Source organism: Acanthaster planci, linkage group LG02 (assembly GCF_054643075.1).
Source record: "Acanthaster planci isolate LZ-2023a linkage group LG02, COTS_SCS, whole genome shotgun sequence".
Taxonomy (NCBI): domain Eukaryota; kingdom Metazoa; phylum Echinodermata; class Asteroidea; order Valvatida; family Acanthasteridae; genus Acanthaster; species Acanthaster planci.
The window spans coordinates 893,503-912,521 of NC_141778.1; the positions used below are offsets into that span (position 1 = coordinate 893,503).

The 19,019-nt window shown below is 38.8% G+C and overlaps 2 protein-coding genes across 2 annotated transcripts; both read right to left on the reverse strand.

Annotated features, from left to right (window-relative positions):
• Positions 1-253: 253 nt before the first annotated feature.
• LOC110985053 (trace amine-associated receptor 1-like) lies at positions 254-11,619 on the reverse strand. Its single transcript, XM_022245768.2, has 2 exons — positions 8,789-11,619; positions 254-4,183 (listed from the first exon to the last, which is right to left on the reverse strand). The coding sequence occupies exon 2, from the start codon at positions 4,126-4,128 to the stop codon at positions 3,019-3,021; it is 1,110 nt and encodes a 369-aa protein (XP_022101460.2). The 5' UTR covers positions 4,129-4,183; positions 8,789-11,619; the 3' UTR covers positions 254-3,018.
• Positions 11,620-12,255: 636 nt separating this feature from the next.
• Positions 12,256-18,999, reverse strand: dnali1 (dynein axonemal light intermediate chain 1). Its single transcript, XM_022245771.2, has 6 exons — positions 18,859-18,999; positions 18,037-18,185; positions 17,485-17,654; positions 16,823-17,001; positions 15,795-15,959; positions 12,256-14,292 (listed from the first exon to the last, which is right to left on the reverse strand). Exons 1-6 carry the CDS (start codon positions 18,937-18,939, stop codon positions 14,257-14,259), a joined length of 780 nt encoding a protein of 259 aa, XP_022101463.1. The 5' UTR covers positions 18,940-18,999; the 3' UTR covers positions 12,256-14,256.
• Positions 19,000-19,019: the final 20 nt, after the last annotated feature.

The following is a 19,019-nucleotide window of genomic DNA, read 5'->3' on the forward strand; positions in this document are numbered from 1 at the left end:
GCGTGACGTATTCACTTCGGTACTCTATTGCCTCAAGAATTTGTTTTTTTGTCTGCACGTCCGGTCCCCTATTTTTCTTTAGGACTTAGGTATTGTGGCGGCTCAAGGGAGCCTTACTGATTTCGCTGAAGTAACCGACTGCGCTTGCGTCGTATCCAACAAAGTTTTATCACGTGACTAAAAGTTCACTTTTCGCAAAGGACTCTGGGAGGACAACAAGCGTGTCATAGCAACAAGCAGACGTACAAAATCATTCCCAGGTAAAGCTTACAGCTATTACAATTTTATTTTACACACAAAAATCAGAGAGATATGCCCTCCATTCTACCTCCCAAATATTTCGTTTCCTTCACCAGTAATCTTACATTTGTGTTGTTATAAATTCTAACTTTGAGACTCACGTTAGTAGACGAAAACACAATTTATATGTAAACATCACAAAAGAAACACAAGATCCATACTTAGTGAAAACATAACTACAATTATGTGCATAAGGTGAGTACATCATATTTTACTAATAACAAATCAAAGGTCTATTAATAAGGCTGAACAAATAAAAATGATAATGTCAACGCTACTCGCCATACCCCTTAATTAAATCCTAAAGTACCTGTATAAAATATTAGTGGTCACGTACACGAACACCATTTACAATCAAGTGAGTACTATGCACTTCATGCATGGGACTGAACCTTAAAGATTTCCCTCTCGTTTCCATGGCACTGCTTCGCTTTAGCAAGCCAGCTGTACCATGGACTTTTTATGATGCCCACTGATGTTACAAAGATTAATGTGCTGTCTGCAGACTACGGGGTTTACTCACAACTCAACTTGAGTGACAGAAAGGGGAAATGACTGGATATCAAATAAGGTGTTCCTTTATTTTAAGCCCAACTTTAATGACAAGATTTGTGTTGTTTACCGTGACAAAAACATAAGTGAAGACAAGAAAAGGATAATTAAATCAAGATCTGACTGGTACAACCGACCAAGTAAAGCTAAAGGTTCCAGTCAATGACACTTTCAGTGCACACGACCTTTTCATGACAATAGGCTAGCTGTCAAAAATATGAACTTGAACTGATGAATCTTCGGGTAAATTAGAAAATCAGCATGAATCCTGCAAAATCCAATATCTACATGTCTACTTAGAATCTTAACTGTTTGTTAATTAAATACATGTATCACTCACTTAGAACCGTCAATGTTATAATATACGTTAATTTTATTAGTTACAAATTAAACAAATTTACCACTTCGAGTTTGTCTAGCCAGACATATAATTATTAGTTCTGTTCTCGGAACGCGTTAATCCTTGATAGGTCGAGCCCATCTCGTGGACGTTTAGCAAGCTCTAGAATTGCAGGAAACAGCAAGGGTTCATTCAGTCGTTCATTTCACGACAGCCCACTGCACTGACGCAGAGACGGACCCTTACTGGCTGTCCTCCAGTCAGGCTGGATGGCACTCTTGCTGGCCTGATTTTGATGATCCTGGCGTGTTAGTCTGTTGCCTCCTTTAACTAACTAGTTGACCATCGAAATAAAACACTTATTTAATTAATTAACTATCTGGACTACACGAGGAAAAAAACATATTCATAGTTCACTCAAAAAGTGATATTTCCACTATTTTACGCGACAGTGTAGAGACCTTCATTACTCGTTTGCAATTAAACAACCGCTTTTCAAACCATGATTGTCCTAAAGGCATTATTATTTAAATTAAGGGTCAACAAATCTCTTATCAAATAATTTGAGCTCCTACTGTACGTGTACTGCACCAAATTTGTATTTTCTCATTCCGATGATTGTAATACTTGGCTTATCGTGCTTTTGTGTCATTGTGTGCTTTTTTCGTATTTCCTCTCCGTTTTGTTTTAATCTGTATTTAGGGGGATCTGTCCTTGACATTCTTCACTGTATAGGGATATTATTCTGAATCCTGGTGCAAACGTAACTTGAACTGGAAAACGAATGGAGATATCTACATTTATGTAAACCACAATTCAAGAGACGTCGTAAAAATAATACAGAATGGATATATGAATAAAATACATTATTCGTTACGTCTCTGTAACTAAATACATAACATGGTTAAGTCAAAATATATAGATTTGTTCTACCGACAGGAGTGCGCTTATATTTCACTTTCTCAACAAAAATAACACTAATTCAGCGAATAACAAAAGATCTCGCGTAGAGGCAACGCTACAGATAATCCTTCATACTAAATGCAGATTTTCCTTCAATAGAGGTATTTCTACCTTTACCGGATTGGCCGACCAACGTAACAACTTGTCAAAGTAACTGTTGGTGACAATTCTCCGCCGGGCCGAAAACATATGGGAAACATAAAAAAGCCTTAATTACTCGCAGTCCAAAAATCCTTGCTTTTATTTCATGGTGTTGTTATCTATGGGTCTTGGTGCTGATAAATAATTATACCGATTACTTTCTTACCTATGAAGTGTTCCGTTTGTAAAGAAACAAATCAGTCAGGGCTGCCCCCCCCCTGCGTTGAAAAATTGTCAGAATAGAGGAATGTCATTTGAAAAATGGCAGCTCAGAAGACTGGAACGTTCACATTTGGGGGTGAGTTTGTTTTGGGCGGATAAATAAAACTTTAATTGGTTAACCTACTAAAATTTGAAAATCAAATGAAATCTGGAGGACCAAACAACACATTGCTTTTTGTTTAAGAGGCCTCAGAGACTTCGGTTATCTGCAATAGGGCCCCGAACTCTGTTCATTTAACACTATTTCAATGGAGCTTGAACTGCAGTGCACCAAAGTGATCAGCGAAAACCATTCATATGGTGACCTTTGACATTTGGGTGCATAGATTACGTTTATGATTCTAGGTTGCCTACAACATGATTCTAGGTTGTCTACAGAATCACGAATAAAACAGCTTTGAAAAACGGGACAGTGTCCAGATCAATTTGAAGTTGATATGCACCAAAATGACAAAGCTCATCATGTGAAGGGTTTCACATTAAAGGTATACTTTTGTGAGCTAGGTGACAAAACGTCCTTGAGCACGTGCTTGGCTCAATGACTCATCCTCAGGGCCAGTCGTAGATGCTAAGGTGTTCATGCCAACGACAGTCAGTTGAGTTTCGTTTTCCAGCTCCACCTGATTCTTCAAACAAGGACAAAGTGTGGTCCTCATTGCTCTTCTGAACTTCTTCAATTTGATGGCGTAAATCATCGGATTTACCACCGAGTTCATGACTGTCAGGGTTCTAAAGATCTCCCATATGCCCAGGCGTGCGTCCACGGGTACGTCGAAGAACAGCAAGACGTTTCCGAGCTCAGACGGAAGCAAGAGCAGAATAAAGAACGTGGTAATGATTAGGAGACTATGGACAACTCGGCGGCTAGCCTCTCCCATCTCAGCTCCCATCACGCCCGGGTTTACTGCTCCCTGCCGAAGGGTCTTGATGATTTTGTAGTAGGCCCACACTAAGAATATCAGTGGAACCACAAAGCTGACTGAAAAGGACTTGAAAAACATCAACTTGGCGAACCAGGCTGGCCCAAGACCCGGATAGGTACACTCGCCTTCCTTGTTCACGTAGTACCTGATCGGAAACTCTATCTCTAGGAGATATGCAAGAGTCCAGGCTGCCCCAGCAAGCATCAAGCCCCGTCGCACCGTGAAGGACCGGGCGTATCTCATCGGGTGAACGATGGCAAAATACCTCTCGAAGGTCACCACTACCAGGTTGAAAGCCGAAGCAAAAAAAGAGGACCAGAAGAGATGGAGACTCCAAAACAACCTGCAGAAAATCTCCCCAAAGAACCCTTGTGTGATGTGGACTCGGACTGGGTGACCTTCGATCACGCACAGTATGGAAATGATAAAGAAGGCGCAGCAAAGGAAATCAGACATGGCCAAACTCACGATGAGGTAGTGGGTGATGTCATGAAAAATCTTTGTCTTGCTCACGGTCAGACAGACTATGGCGTTACCCATTAACCCGAGGATGCCGAGAAGAAGGTTGGCCACAACTGATAAGATGTTGATGTTGTAGTCATTGACTAAACTTTGTTGGTCATCAGAGATATTAGTTGATGATGTAACTGATGTGTTGATGCTGGCTGAAGCTGTTGTAATTTCCATGATTTCCAGTCAGAAGCAAACATACACCTGAGCTCAATAACAGCGTCCTTACAATCTGTTAAATAGTGCAAAATGAGAATGACACCACGCTGTAAACACAAGTCAGTCCTGATTTTGTGTGCAAAACCTATCGTCAAACTTACTACTTTGCCAATGTGAAGCATATTTTGACTAATAAATTTGCGACTTGGACTACAACCTAGCAATCTGACTGAGTCGAAATTGACCAAGCGTAATAAGTCGCAAAAGTGTAATGTTGACATCTTTCCGTTGTCCTTTGACAGATAAACGATATTACCTTGTGGTCAACCGTTGGGAAATGCATACTTTGTAATTTTGAAAGAATCTTTCGAACTAGGATAACTAATCCGTCTATTCAAATGACTTGCCCAAAGACACATTTCTCAGTGCGCAAAACTGCCGTGAGCGGAGCGAACTTGCTATATCACGTTGATTGGTCATCACGCGTCACAGAACTCTTGTACATTTCTGAGTACAGTAGTATTGCCTTTCTTTGCTTTGATTTGCTTTTCTTACTATTTTATTCAGCATTACAATAAAACACACACCATAATACAAAAAATACAAATAGCTGAAAACAGACTAAAGAAGTGGCACTGTATGCTGTTTTGCTTTGCTTTGCCTTTGAATTTGGTTTGACTTGACATTACAAATGTTTCTGACGATTCTGTCTCGTAACCAGCTGTAAATTCTACAAGTAAAACACTTCATGCAAAAGCAAAATATCGGAGAGCAACTTTTGTTTTCTCTTGACGAAAAATGCGGAAAAGTAACCCCAAATGTCACTACCTGCTAAACCAGCACACTGCATATATTTAGATGTAGATTCATTAGTGTGTACGAAAGGGGCAAGTCCTATCAAGGACCACTAGTGGTTGGTCCGTGACTTTCCTAGCGCATGCGCAGTGAAGTTGAAGTGTGAAAGACCCTAATCAGAGGTTGTCAGGTGATTAGGCAGAAGGGGAGAAACGGTGGCCGCATCAGGAAGGGCAAAATAGCAAAAATAAAAGTGATAATGGTCGTTTACTAGTGACATATTGTTTTTCCGGCATTTTTCTTGTAACTGGTCCTCTCCGCACTGTGCTATTAAAAACGGTTTGTGACAACCAACGATGCCACCAACCTCGACAGGCTGGTCGCGAATAGTTGAATATACCGTAGTCCAATTATGGTTGATAGGCGCCTTTCTATAGGCCCCTATGTACGTTCTTGATCATTCCACTTCACAAATTGGTTACAACTTTGGGAGGGCATACCCACGCGCGGCGCGCCAATGGATAGACCAACCCTATTTATTTTCTTCTGTTTTGTTAACAGCATTTACGTCAAAGATACTAATCAACTTGATGAAAAATCATTGACAGTAATCTCCACGTTGCATCTGTTACAATTAGGCCTGAGCAGTATAGCAAAAACTGTGCTAGGATCTACAACTTCCTCAAAGACATTTGTAGAAGAAAAAAAAAACTTTTCAGGAAAATTTACAAATGTATTGATAAGCTGGAACTCCCTAAGAATAGATTTGATTTTAATATACATTATTTTCTAATAAACAATATGTCGTGCCGGTGCCTGTCGGTAACGCAGATGACGAATTCCTGTCCAGACTACACTTTTATAGCGTATCACTCGCGGAGTGATATCCCACAATCAAGAACTTAATTTCGTTCCAATTCGTCACTCAACCGAACGAAATTACATTTTGTGGGGTGCGTTGCGTACACAATGCGTTCACGTGTTTCACTTTTACGGGCACAAAAATCGACCCTATTTACATAACAAAAGTGTGCGTTGCGTGGTCCAGTCGTTAAAATCGCTTGCGGTGTGTCGCGTAACTTGGCACAAATGTTGACGTGCATGAAGAAAAGTGCCTTATGTCAAACTTTGGTTAAATATGGTCCTTGATCGAAAGTGCCCTATGTTTCAGCAGGATATTTTCAACTGCCCGTGTCCGATTTTGAGGGTACTTTGCATACGTAATGAGGGCTATGTAAATACGTGTCATGCAAGCAGTTGTCTCAGTTCATAAAATTAACGTCTGTTTCACTAATTGGACATAACGATATTAGACAAACATATTTTCTGGTAAGATTAAGCCCATTCCAAACGTTCCCTGTAAAAATAAAATATAGAAATGGTAACAGTGTGGATGATAAGTGTTTTTTTTTTCGTCCAAAGCTATTTCTTGAACAGTATAGTTTGTTTATGTATTTGCACGAGTTTTGAAGACAAACAATTCAAAGTTTTCCTGAAAGTGGGCTGTGGTAAAACTGGTGCGAATGTTTCAGATACATTCAAAGTTTTCGCAACTTTTTTGTTTGTTTTTTTATTAATCCCGACTGGGAGCGTTTGCATATCGGCCAAAAATCAAGAGGGATTTGGCCGTAATGTGTAACTTTCTGAATAATAATAGTCAATTGTAATGGACGTTCGCTTTGTACCAAGTAATATTTCATAACCTTTTTTCAAGATAAACGCAGATCACGTGACATGAATTTGTACACGTCAAGGACTGACGCACTCATCCATCTGACTGGCTTGGCATTTGGAGAATATGTTGTACATCAACCCAAGGGCTATCAACATAAAATCGTCACACTAACGTCATCAGGGGTCACGTGACATTAGATTAAAGTCGCAGTTTTCACGTGACACAAATTCAAAGGTGCAAATCTCCATAGGTTTTATGCACGTGTTTATAAAGTCAAAGACTGACGGACTCATCCATTTAACTGACTTCATATTGGCAGCATTTGTAGCATCAACCCAAGGAGCTGTCAAAATAAAATCGTCACGGTGACGTCATCGGGGTCCCATGACATGAGATGAAGTTGCAGTTTTATCCTTAGGTTTCGTACACGTTTTTCTACTACGCACTGTTATCGATCTTAATTAGATATAGTCTTGAACTTCGGCTGATGATAACTATGAGAATGCAAGAGAAATCGTATAAAATGTTTGCTTTTGTTGATGACAAATATACCCAAGAATCGAAATATCAATTAATGTTTTATAAATATTTTCCAGTTCAAAAGCAAATCACGTGACAGGAATTTAAAGGTGCAGTTTGTTTTTCTCCGTAGGTTTTGGGGACGTTATTATGATGTCCAAGACTCAGGTACTCTTCCATCTGACATACTTCGTATTTGGGGGCTATTTATTCCATGAGCCCGAGGGGTGTGACAAAATTAGTCACTGTGATGTCATGAATTTAAATGTGAAATTTCTCTACATACGTTCTAGGCACGTTTTTCTAATTTCACAGACTAGTTAGCACTCATCATTTGACAGACTTCTTATTAGGTACATAATTAGTGTATCGTCACAGTGACGTCATCAGGTATCACGTGACATGACATTTAAATATATCTTCTGAAGTACATGTCCGATTGATTTGAAACGTCCACATAGCTATTAACATGATACAGATTATGTAAAATTTACTTCTTGCACAAATTACACAGCTCATAATCATAAACAAATATCTGTAAATTAAACAACTCGAAATTCGAAACAACTCTGTAGCTGTTGGTGTAACAACCAGTACATCTAGTTTGATTTGTTTTCATTATATAAATTTCACAGTCATAAGGCACCTGTCTTCAAAGATGTTTATACACTATTTTGCCTATGACTGAAAATATGTGACTGCGCAACTACCGCACCAACAAACATCCCATATTCAGTCATTCATGAAGTGCGTAGGGTTTTTAAAAAGTTGTTACCTGTTTAATAGTGAACTTATTTAATTGAAAACTAGGTAAAAATTCATTCAAAGTACACGTATATTGCTATATGCTTTGCATGATGATGATATCGTTGTAAATCCTAAAGGTTTTTATGAAAGTTACTCCAGACACAGGGCTTGAGTAAAAATAACTAATTTATATTTACAACGCAGGGATTTGTGCAAATAATTCAACGAAACGTTCTTGTAGGGGCAAGTGATTAAGGAATAATTTAACTGTAGTCAGCACAGAAATGACTGATTGGCAAGGAATAGTTCCTGCACTGCCTTCAGCTTGTTTGCCAAACTGTCGAGAAATATTTAAATATGAGGCTATGTTGACAATGGTAAAATATTGATAATCATCATTCACTTTTGTAAACAGCTTTCAGTGCTTCATTGTGTTATTTCACCATCTTGACTGTAATGGATTTTCACTTTTACGGTTTTATATTTTGTTATTTTGTTGATATTCATTTGCCGTCCCAAGCTTCCCCAAATCAGCATTCGAATTTTGCTGTTAACTTGAAAATTTCTACTCTAAGCTACACTACTGATTGCATGCAATGTTGCAAAGCGCAGATCCAGGAAATCAGTCGTCAAACATTAACAACTGGTGTTTAAAACGTTTTTGGTGCACAAACAATCAAAAGATTTGTACATACAATGTTGCTTTATGTGAACCTACAGGGGTGCATGTACAAACATGTACCTACCTTCCCATCAGGGGGAAGACAACTATTCGAAATTATGCACAGAAAACTATCAGTGAAACGTCAAAGATACAAAGAGCTCTGAATGAATTTTTCTATAAGTTATCAGGAAAATCCTTCAGGAGTCTTTAATAAATTATGTCTCTCAGAATAAGTTGAACATCATCCATTAGTGTCAGGCTTACTCTGGGTTCCTTACCTGTATTGCACTTCGTTTTGGAGCTCGACAGAAGACAATCACTGTCGATGTTATTTTTCAGCTGTCATTCGCGCGCAGCTTCTGATTCTAGAGGTCTCCTTCTTTATAGCTAGGGACACCAGTGTCCAGTGGATGGAGTCGAATGTGATTGGCTGACTTCCATTCATCCTAAGCAAGATTTACATTTTTACAGTTAATTTAATTGTGCATTTTGTAGTTTGTTTGTGCAGCGCCCTCCCTGGGTTGAGCTGATGACCCCGCTCTATCGCGATTGTTTTCTGACCCCCCCCCCCTTTTGAACACAACACACTGGGATAACGAGACTTCAATAAAGGACATAACAGTGGCAATCGTTAACAGGGAACGCTTCCACTAGGCACGAAGACAAGCCTTCCTCTCAATATTTGGCAATAAAACCGTTTTTCCAGAAAGTAGTGGTGTATTCTCTGACTGTTTTTGTGTGAATAAAAAGCAAAAATTACATCTCCCGTTGACTGCAATTTTTCGTGTAAAAATCATGTTTACTGGTGTTGGTCATGACGTTTACTTTTGAGCAAGAAATATGCCTTGCCCAAATTGCCTGGCTGCGGCGGGAGATAACGCATTAGTCTATGGGAAACGGATAAAGCCGCTAGCGGACGGCTGAGCCGTACCCAAGTATGTAAAACAGGCTAGAGGTTAATGGCATAAACAGCCATTATATTAATGGGCCATGTCACCCCCGCTCTGACATTACAAAAAAACAAAAGAATGAAATAGCAATTGCAATGCATGTTTGCAAGTCCTCAAAAATTGAACGTAAAAATCTGAGGGGCCCAACCACCCCCCTTTGAATATTGCCTTTATCCGCCCCACGTGAAGCCACATTTGATTTAAAAAGTATATTTCAAAGTTAAAAATTCTCAGACTCTTATTTCTCAAAAACCATTATAAAACATTTAACTATTAAACTTTCCACAGGAGGATGTTTGTATAAGACTTCAAACTTTGAAGTTTTGAACTTCGGGAAAGGTTAACCTTGCAGGTTTTCCTCTGCAGACTTGGACATAATAAAACAAAGATAAATTGAATTCTCCTGTTTGAAGGAGTTCCTGATTTAGTAAAAACTAAATAAAGTTCTTTACCGTGTCTCTCGGGCGCTGATTGACATTTATTTCATTTCTAAAGTTCCAATTGTATAAACGTATTCAGAAGTAAACATCAAATCAATATTATAAGCAAACACTGGCAAATCTTATTGAAAGAGCGACAAGACTACACAGAACAGTCCAACTAAACTAAAATACAAATGGTTTAGACAAACTAAATTGCAAAAAGCAGAACTAGGACTCTTCATGAAGTTGATTACAAAGGTACACCGTGATCGCAAATCATTTGTATTTCTTTTTAAATGTTGTGGCAAGGAGTTCCAAAAAGTCGGTCGGGCAATAAAAAAATGCCCTCATTCAGTAATAAGGTCAAAGGAAATTGCATCTTGACTACACAAGCTGTAAACAGATTCAAGTCCTTACAATGAAGAGCGATGAAAGGAGCCTGTTCTGTATTTCAAGCAGTAGTTTTAATCAGAAAGGCCATTGAGTGCCAGCAATTTTGTTTTGATTGGGAAGTAGCCAGAGACAATATCACGTTGTGGTCATTGCATTTGCCTGTTGACCCACGGTACCACGGCATAATTGCGGTACCGCGTCCTTCGCCCATGAGAATAAAAACCCATCATGGATTTTTGTCATATAGAGCCCCCCCAAAAAAAGAGACGCAATTATTTTACTCTCATTATATGCCCATATTTCTAGAACTATCTCGTCCTTTTCTAGAACTGCTGAAGGATATAATGAAAGAGTTGAAATTTCTATTCAAAGGGAACTTGGGGCACGCCTGATTTTTTATAATATGAAAAAATCCTTTGCCCATTTATTTATTTATTTAATTTTTATAATTTCCTGCCGGAGAAATTAATATTGCCATTTTTTTTTGCAAACTCGGTCAACATAAATGTTTTGAATTCTCTAGTTTGAAGAAGTTTCTGAATCAATTCTAACAATACAGTGCTCCTTAAAACAAACCAGAGTTCTTTTTAATGTCTGTCGAGAGTCGAGCGTTTGAACCTGACGTTCCTGGTTTGATATTTCTACCAAATGTCCCTTGAATAAAGGATATAACAGTGGCAATCGTTAACAGGGAACGCTTCCACTAGGCACGAAGACAAGCCTTCCTCTCAATATTTGACAACAAAACCGTTTTTCCAGAAAGTAGTGGTGTATTCTCCGACTGTTTTTGTGTGAATAAAAAGCAAAAATTACATCTCCCGTTGACTGCAATTTTCCGTGTAAAAATCATGATATTTACAAGTGTTGGTCATGGCGTTTACTTTTGAGCAAGAAATATGCCTTGCCCGAATTGCCTGGCTGCGGCGGGATAATGCACGAGTTTAGGGGAAACGGATAAAGCCGCTAGCGGACGGCTTAGCCGTACCCAAGTATGTAACACCGGCTTGAGGTTAGTCGGCATAAACAGCCATTATATTAATGGGCTGTGGGCAATTGGCAATGCCATTGTAATAACTTTCATGCGGCCCCTTTCATGCATCACTAGCGAAATGAAAAAGGTTTGCAGCAGTGTGCCAATATACATGTACGTCAATGAGATGAATAATTGTTAAAAAAGATCCGCGGATCCTGGGGGATGTTACCCCCGCTCTGACATTAAAAAGACTTATTTTGTGTAAAATACCTCCTTTTTAGTAAATTCCAAATATCAGTGTCGTAAAATTTCTTGTGGGGGTGGGCCTACCGTTTCAGCACCCAAAAGGACAAGAATGTTCCTTATACTGGGTACATCCTATTGTTCTGATACCCCACAAGGAACCATAAACGCGCGCAATAAGACGCGGGCCTATACTTGTCATTGCGTTCTGGCTGCCCGTTAGGGCTTGATTACCTTCCTTCGCCGCAGGAAAAAAAACACTCACAATAGTTTTTGTCACGGAACCATGAAATATACCACGCATTTATCTAACGCCTCCTAGGAAGGTCTCCACGTTTAAAATGTATCAATAAAACTGAGACAGCAATTACGTTAACTTGTCTCTCAGTGGGTTATCCAGGTGTCCGGTCAGGGGGACACAATGGAATTTTCCCCCCAAAACGACCAAATTCTCTCATCCGTAATATGACACTGACCCTCCCCTTTCAAAGTTGATTGTACATTTAGTGCCGAGATTTTCGATTTCTGAGCAATTTAGTAGACTGGCAACGTGTCACGAGGGGCAACTTTCCTCCCCGCTCCCATTGGATTCATCAATGTCATTGCTCCCGCATGAGGAATATTTGGAAGCAAATTGGAGTATACTATTTGTTATGCAAAAATGCAGGTGATAAAGAGAAAAGTAATTGGATATGCAGTACTCACCGTAGTTGCTACCAAATGTTAGCACTAGTAGGTGCCCAGTACATCAAAATTCACAAAAATATTTTCCAAACATAACATGTATTTCGCCACTAATCCCCCAACACCATTAACACCCGACTGTCGTAACTGTTAACGCTGCAGCCCTCTACCACCTATGATTGATTGACAAACAAAACTATTAATAATTAATATCATTCAATTAACACTCACTTGAGAGAAACCAAAACACACGTCGAGTCAATTAAAATGTACACATTTTGCATTAATATGCTTAAATAAAGTCAACAGGGAATACCGCTAATTTGCCAACCATTTTCTAGGGAAGCACATAACAGTAATTTACATTGGATCCGTATGAAGACAACAGAGCGAGGAATGGGACTGGACGGAATAATTACTATTCGGACATTGAAAATGAGCACAACCTGAATTCTCCTCCCAATTTACAACAGTGTATTACCGATGGAGCTTGGCCTTCTAGTTAGTAATACTATGGAGGAATAAAAACACACGTGGGCTGTGATAAGAAAAATATGGTAAACTTGGAAGATTGTAACGTTAATAATGCACACTTCCAAAGGAATCTGGCCAAACATCAATACAAAAATCATTTTGGTGGTTTCATGTGAATAAGATTGAAGGTTAACGATGAAACCATACAGATAAGAATGACCAGAATTTTCTGATAAGCAATCCATTTTCATCTACACATATTGTATATACTCTAGCTCAATGCTTATGGCATACTTTCTGTGCTACTCAAGTACGTACTGTGTGACATCCGATGGAAGCAATACTGGAATACGACACATATCATGTCATGTGCCATACCAATGCATTGTACTGTACTGCATTTGGAATACATTTGCATACACACAAATTGAATAAGCCAGAGGGAATACACAAGTACTCTGGTTCAGTAAGTCAAGTTCACAAAACATATTTGTGGAGCCCCTCAGTTGCACTAGATTTGTACACTTCACTTGGAATGGACTTGAAACTTTGGGGAAAAAATCCAGTGGGGAAAAACTAGATTCGAACTCCATCTCTAGGAAAGAGCTCTCAACAATGCTAATTAAATTACAACTAGGATATAATTCTGAAGTTGGAGGGTAAGTAGATTATACATCCTCATCCACTGAACATAAAGAAAAGAGGAAAAAGGACCCTGATGGACCAAACAGAGTGATGCAATATAGAATGAAGAGAACCACACAGTAAGTGAGGCACTTACATGTAACTGAAAACAGCGAATGGAAGGACACAGCTAGAAAACACAATTGGGTGAAGAGTCCAATAAGAATTGAGTGCAGCACAACTCTTGTATCGTTGTTGTCGAGTCATCAATAAAAATTAAGGTGAAATATGGGCTGGACCTTGGAACAGATATTACTGCCCATTGTCAAAAAGGACAATGAAATTGGTTTAGAACAGGAAGTTGGGGGGAAATTGGAGACCAGCACTGTCAGTTCTAATCACAGAGGGACAAAATTTTGTAACTGCACCATGCTTTGCTTATTAATTCCTCGAGGAACATTTGCCTTTAACCTGCCCCCCAAATTCATGTAATTTAAAATATGGAGGGGGGTGCTGTACATTTTCGGTTTCCATTTAAAGAATATCTTTACACTTGTGCCAGTTTTCAGAAGTAAAAACTCCAGGTTTAGGAAGGCACATATTTTATGAGAGATATCAACAAAATACATGTACAAATACAGATGCATTTCCTATTCCAAATATCAGAAAACTTTACAAAGACTATGAACCGTATTTGCTTTTGGGAACCAATTAGCTGATTCAGTCATAAGAAATAAATCAAACTAATTCAATATGTTGTACAAAAATTATTTCAAACAATGCAATTGTAAAACTATCAAAATGGTGAAAAATATTCATCCATGGACGGAATGCATCAATTCTTTCAATAAAATCCTCAATTTGGCTGGAATATGGTGGAGCACTTGCTCACAGAGAATGGAAGAAGAGGTAGGCACTAGGCACGTTGGATGGTATCTATGGAAACGCAAGATGACTGATGTTGTCATGGTGATTGCATCCAACTACTTCTTGGGAGCAATGATGCCCTCCAGTTGTGTCTGTAGGAAAAAGAGAAATGAGAAATTTAATATTTTTTGTAGTGTTGTGTAGTAGCAGACTACTAAATCTGTTTAGTGCCCTCTCTCTCAACTATCCATCTGTAGACTGCTGGGGGCAGCATTGAACTATCCATCTGTAGACTGCTGAGGGCAGCACTGAACTATCATCTGTAGACTGCTGAGGGCAGCATTGAATGACACCAAATGAAGTAAAAATGGGTAGTCTCTGATGGAGTCATAAAGCTGAATGTTATCTGTTTTTACTGATCATCATCCCTGACTCCACAAGCGTTGCTAACAGCCTATACATGTTATGAACCCTTAGTCCAACTTTAGCATTTGTGGGACGTTTTTGGAGACATTTAAACACCTTTATTTGAGGTTTATAGACAGAGAGTGTTAAGCATTTGGATCCACATGTATGTGTGCCTTTCAAAAGTTTCCATGCATTTAATTTGCTAGAGTATGATGTAGTGTATTACACTCCTTAAGGCAATTTCGTCTACATGTATTGTCTTTATAGTGAACATCACTCGCACAGTCACTGACTCATGTACACACTCATGACCCTCAAAATGATGTTTGAAGCGCAGAGGATTGCTGTATTGCATCTTTGGAGGAGCTTACAATGCAATAAACATGACTTGGTGATCTACATAAACGCGAGCGTTCTCGATGTGGAGTTAACTTTCTTCATGTGGCAGTTACATGGTTGCATGACAACATTTTCTACACTACGTAACAACTGAATTGCTAATAAACCAATCTTATATGTAAAAAAACAATTTTACAACTTGGCTTTCTGCAAAAGTTGCAAAGTGGTTGACAAGAGTTTTCCTTGTCAGGACCGAGAAATCGTGACCCACCAGTCCAAAAGAAGGCTTATGAATTGTTTATGTAAATGTATTATATGGAAACGGATACAATTTAAACATGAACCATGTAAACTCCACTGCTTTCTCTACCTGTAGCTATTAACAATTAACATTATTTTGGTGAGAATTTTTCAGATGTTTGAAACTGGTTTGGGGGTATTTGGTCATAATTTCCATCAAACTTATAAGCATATTTTATAGCCTGTATCTGCTTCATGCACCTGCATGCAAATAAAAGTTATTCTATTGTATTTATGTAAATGTATTATATTTATGCTAAGTATGTTGTTTGCTATGCTCCATGTTTTCAGTCTCTTTGGAAAGAAGAGAAGTGCGATTCCCACAAAGTTGCACTTAATGGTGAAAATTTGACCCTTGGCCCAATTTCATAAAGCTGCCAAGCAGATGATACTGCTTAGGGAAGTTTCTATGCTAAGCAAAGATTGGTTAGGAGCCAAACTACTTATCCAATGCACAGCATTTGGCTGGTAGCCTGTTTTCACTGAGCATTTTTTTCCTACTTTTAGCAATTCCCCATATTGCTCTAGTTATATCTAGTCCCATATGCCATGAACCGGTACTTGCTGGTTTGCTTGACCAAGAACTGGTTTGATCCAGTTAGCTTACCTTCAGTTGCTGATTGGTGCGTTTCAGGAACTGGATTTCTTCAGTGTGTTTCTTCTCCTCCACCTGCCGACGCTCAGCCTCCCGTTTTTCAATGGCATCGCATTTTGCCTTCAGTTCATTGACCTGTCGCTCAAGCTCTCGTTTGTCCTGCTCCAACTCAACAATCTGTATTATAACAAATGACAGCAAAGTACTTAACTGCCTTAAAGTAAGTCAGGTAACTAACTAAACTGCAAACTAATTTATCAGTCAAACTGACTAATTTATCAATTCATAAAATGTTGTGAGTAGAACCTTATCAATTCCCCTTAACTCAATTTTCTGGCTATGCCACCAATCATGAAGAACACATGATCGGGAACCTAATTATGGCACACTTTTTTACAGGGTACCTGCAATGGAATGTAATGACAAACCTTCAAAATCCTGTGTGTCTCAGTTTCACCTCATATTCAATTTTCTTTTCATCATATCAAAAGAGTATTTTACTGCCTTTTTGGTTTAATGCTGAGGTTTTTCCATATTCAAAAGCAAAACTGTGATGTCATCCTTGGGAGAAAGACTAAATGTTACATTGGTTTGTACACAAAAAAAGTCTACATTTTTTCTGTTGGCAATTCACTAATTTTTTTACTAATACTTAATTTACTAATATAAAACAAGCATTTCAGCAAGCAAATACTGGCTTCACAATTTGAACAGAAAAACATATGCAGTGAGTCATGTCTTCTCTTGATGACTTCACAGCAACAGTGCCCTCAATTGTCCAGGAAAGCATGCAAAATTTTAACTGTTTGAAAAACTCAAATTTTCAATGTATTATAAAGGAATAGGGATGTACATATAACAGTTTTAACACATGGAAAAATGCAGAAAGTTGCTGAAAAATTGCGTGAACGAAAAGCGAATCATTACAAATACACTTTAAGAAAGAAATTATTGTTAGCACTGGCAATTGAAGAATTTTCATTTTTGAAGGGATAAGTCAGGAAATGGGGCATCAAAAGAGATAGACTCTGTAGACTGACCTTTTTCTCCATATCTGATTTGCCCTGTTCGGCCTGCAGTGCCTTACGCATGCCAAATGCCACACTGCTCTCATACAAGGTCTGGTAGGCAGCAATGGTCATGCGGATCTCATCACGAACACGCAGCAACAGAAGGCCTCGCTCAGCACACTCAATGGTCACCTGACGAATCAATTCATCTGTGATTGGTAGAAATGATCATTGATAGGTAGCTAAGCTTCCAACACAGTACACTGGAGAACAATAAATACCCCTCCCCCAAATGAAAAGGTAATCTTTATGATGGTTTCAAGTCGTACAGTGTATTGTAATAAAGAGACATTTTAGTTATGACATAAGCACTGTATTAAACTGCATGGTCTGTGTTATGAAAAGATTCAGATATGGAATGATTTGGGAACTTTTACGAACCCTTGATTCATTGCTGACTTTTAGCATTATGTTCCAGTTGTATAATAGTTCTACCGTCCAGACATAGGCTAAATATTAGGCTTATTTTCTGCAAGTGAACATTACTTCTTAATGAAAGAGGTCAAAGGTTAGTGTTTGTGATCACTGTGCTCCAGCATCCAAGGCTCTTTAATCTTTCTAGAGTGGTAGATGAGACAGAAACAGGACATGAACTCAAGATGTGCAACACAGCCCAGGATGAGTTAACTTACCAAAACACTGTGAGTACAGCTCCCTACGAACCGGGCAAATGCCCGTCTCTCTGGCCTGTCGTTGCTGCAGTCTGGTGTCTAACTGCTCCTGAAGGTTGACCACATCCAGTCTGGTGGCTGGAGTGCTGGATACTTGCTGTACCCACAGCTGACCATTGTCCGTCCACTCCCTGAACAATATTTATCACTACATGTAAATGCGTTACACTGCAATTCACATGGGCCACAAATAAGTACAATTCACTTTTCTTGTCTTTGGGAAGGGATACTGTGAGTGCAATGAAACTGTGACCTTGATGATCAATAGAGCTCTTTGTAAATACTTTGGTTTGGAAAAATCTATGGAGTTTTGTTAAGTTGAAATAATGGCACCTAATGTACAATTCAGACTACCAACATGGTATTCAGACTCTTTAATAAATGAAAACCTTAAGCCTCAACTAAAAATCCTTATTGTCCTTAATTTTCCCATATATGAGTTTTCAGCTTGTAAAATTTTGGCAATGTTGGTGTTAAAGCTTAGAGGCACTGATGGCCAACTTGAGAATATACCTTGGGGGCAAGATGGAGTTTAAGATCTCATCGGTCTGTTGGGCTTTCTGCGCTTCCACAGGGGGCAATTTGCTACCTCCCTTAGGGGGAGGGTTTGGCACAGGCCCAGCATTGGTTGGTGGCTGGGGGCTGGTTCTCAAAGCTCGTGCCTGATGGGAGAAAAAGGGACGTGAAAAAAGGTCACTGTCATCATATCCTGTCAATTATGTCAACTGCAAACTTCTGGTGTGATTTGTGTCTTCCAACACATGAAAATATACTTTTACTAGTCAGTGTAAAGTGGAAACCAATGTAAAAAAATAACAAAAGAAAAGGAATCCCATCCCATTGGCATTGCTTTTGAGAAATTTGATCAAAATTTTGAAGTCAGTTAAAAAAAAGCAACCAAGGATTTAAGTAGTTTTGGGAATTCAACATTATTTTTTTCATTGGAGGTGTACGTACATGTAAGCCTATTTGAATCTTAAATATAAATGTTGGATTATTGTGGAGCTTTTAACTGTTTCCCAAGTTTCCAGGCACCAAAACTTAACATGACTATCAATGTTCACCTGCATGCACTGATTGACTTTAGTTTCGATTTTTTTGAAACCCCTCAATTTCTTTAAAATTTGTGCAAATTCGTTTTTTTTCTTACAATTTGAAGTTTGAGCTAAACATATTCCCTGAAAAGAACAATGCACCATTCAACATATGCCTTCTCAGAGAATCAAGCTGTTCACGTGCCTGTGCTGGACCCTATCACTATCTGTATCAGTGACCATTCGATTTGAACAGCCTAGCCAAGACTGAGCTACAGCAATAAACAATCTCTCAACTTACCCTTGGGGTTTTCTTGTCTGTATTTCGACTAACCAGGACAGGAGTATCATATCTTACAAGTGAAGCGTTTGGGGGAATCATTATTGAATTAGAATATGTATAATCACACAGAATCAAGACTTTACTTTAATAGGAAATATCCAGTCAAACCCAGATTTAAT

What these genes read in the sequence shown, in the direction of transcription:
- LOC110985053 (XM_022245768.2), bottom strand. Translation starts at nt 4,128, where the DNA reads ATGGAAATTACAACAGCTTCAGCCAGCATCAACACATCAGTTACATCA.
- dnali1 (XM_022245771.2), bottom strand. Translation starts at nt 18,939, where the DNA reads ATGATTCCCCCAAACGCTTCACTTGTAAGATATGATACTCCTGTCCTG. An exon ending in GCTGTACTCACAGTGTTTTG is followed by an intron (nt 17,002 to 17,484) that starts GTAAGTTAACTC and finishes TACCAATCACAG; the next exon opens with ATGAATTGATTCGTCAGGTG. An exon ending in GCACCAATCAGCAACTGAAG is followed by an intron (nt 14,293 to 15,794) that starts GTAAGCTAACTG and finishes TTTTTCCTACAG; the next exon opens with ACACAACTGGAGGGCATCAT.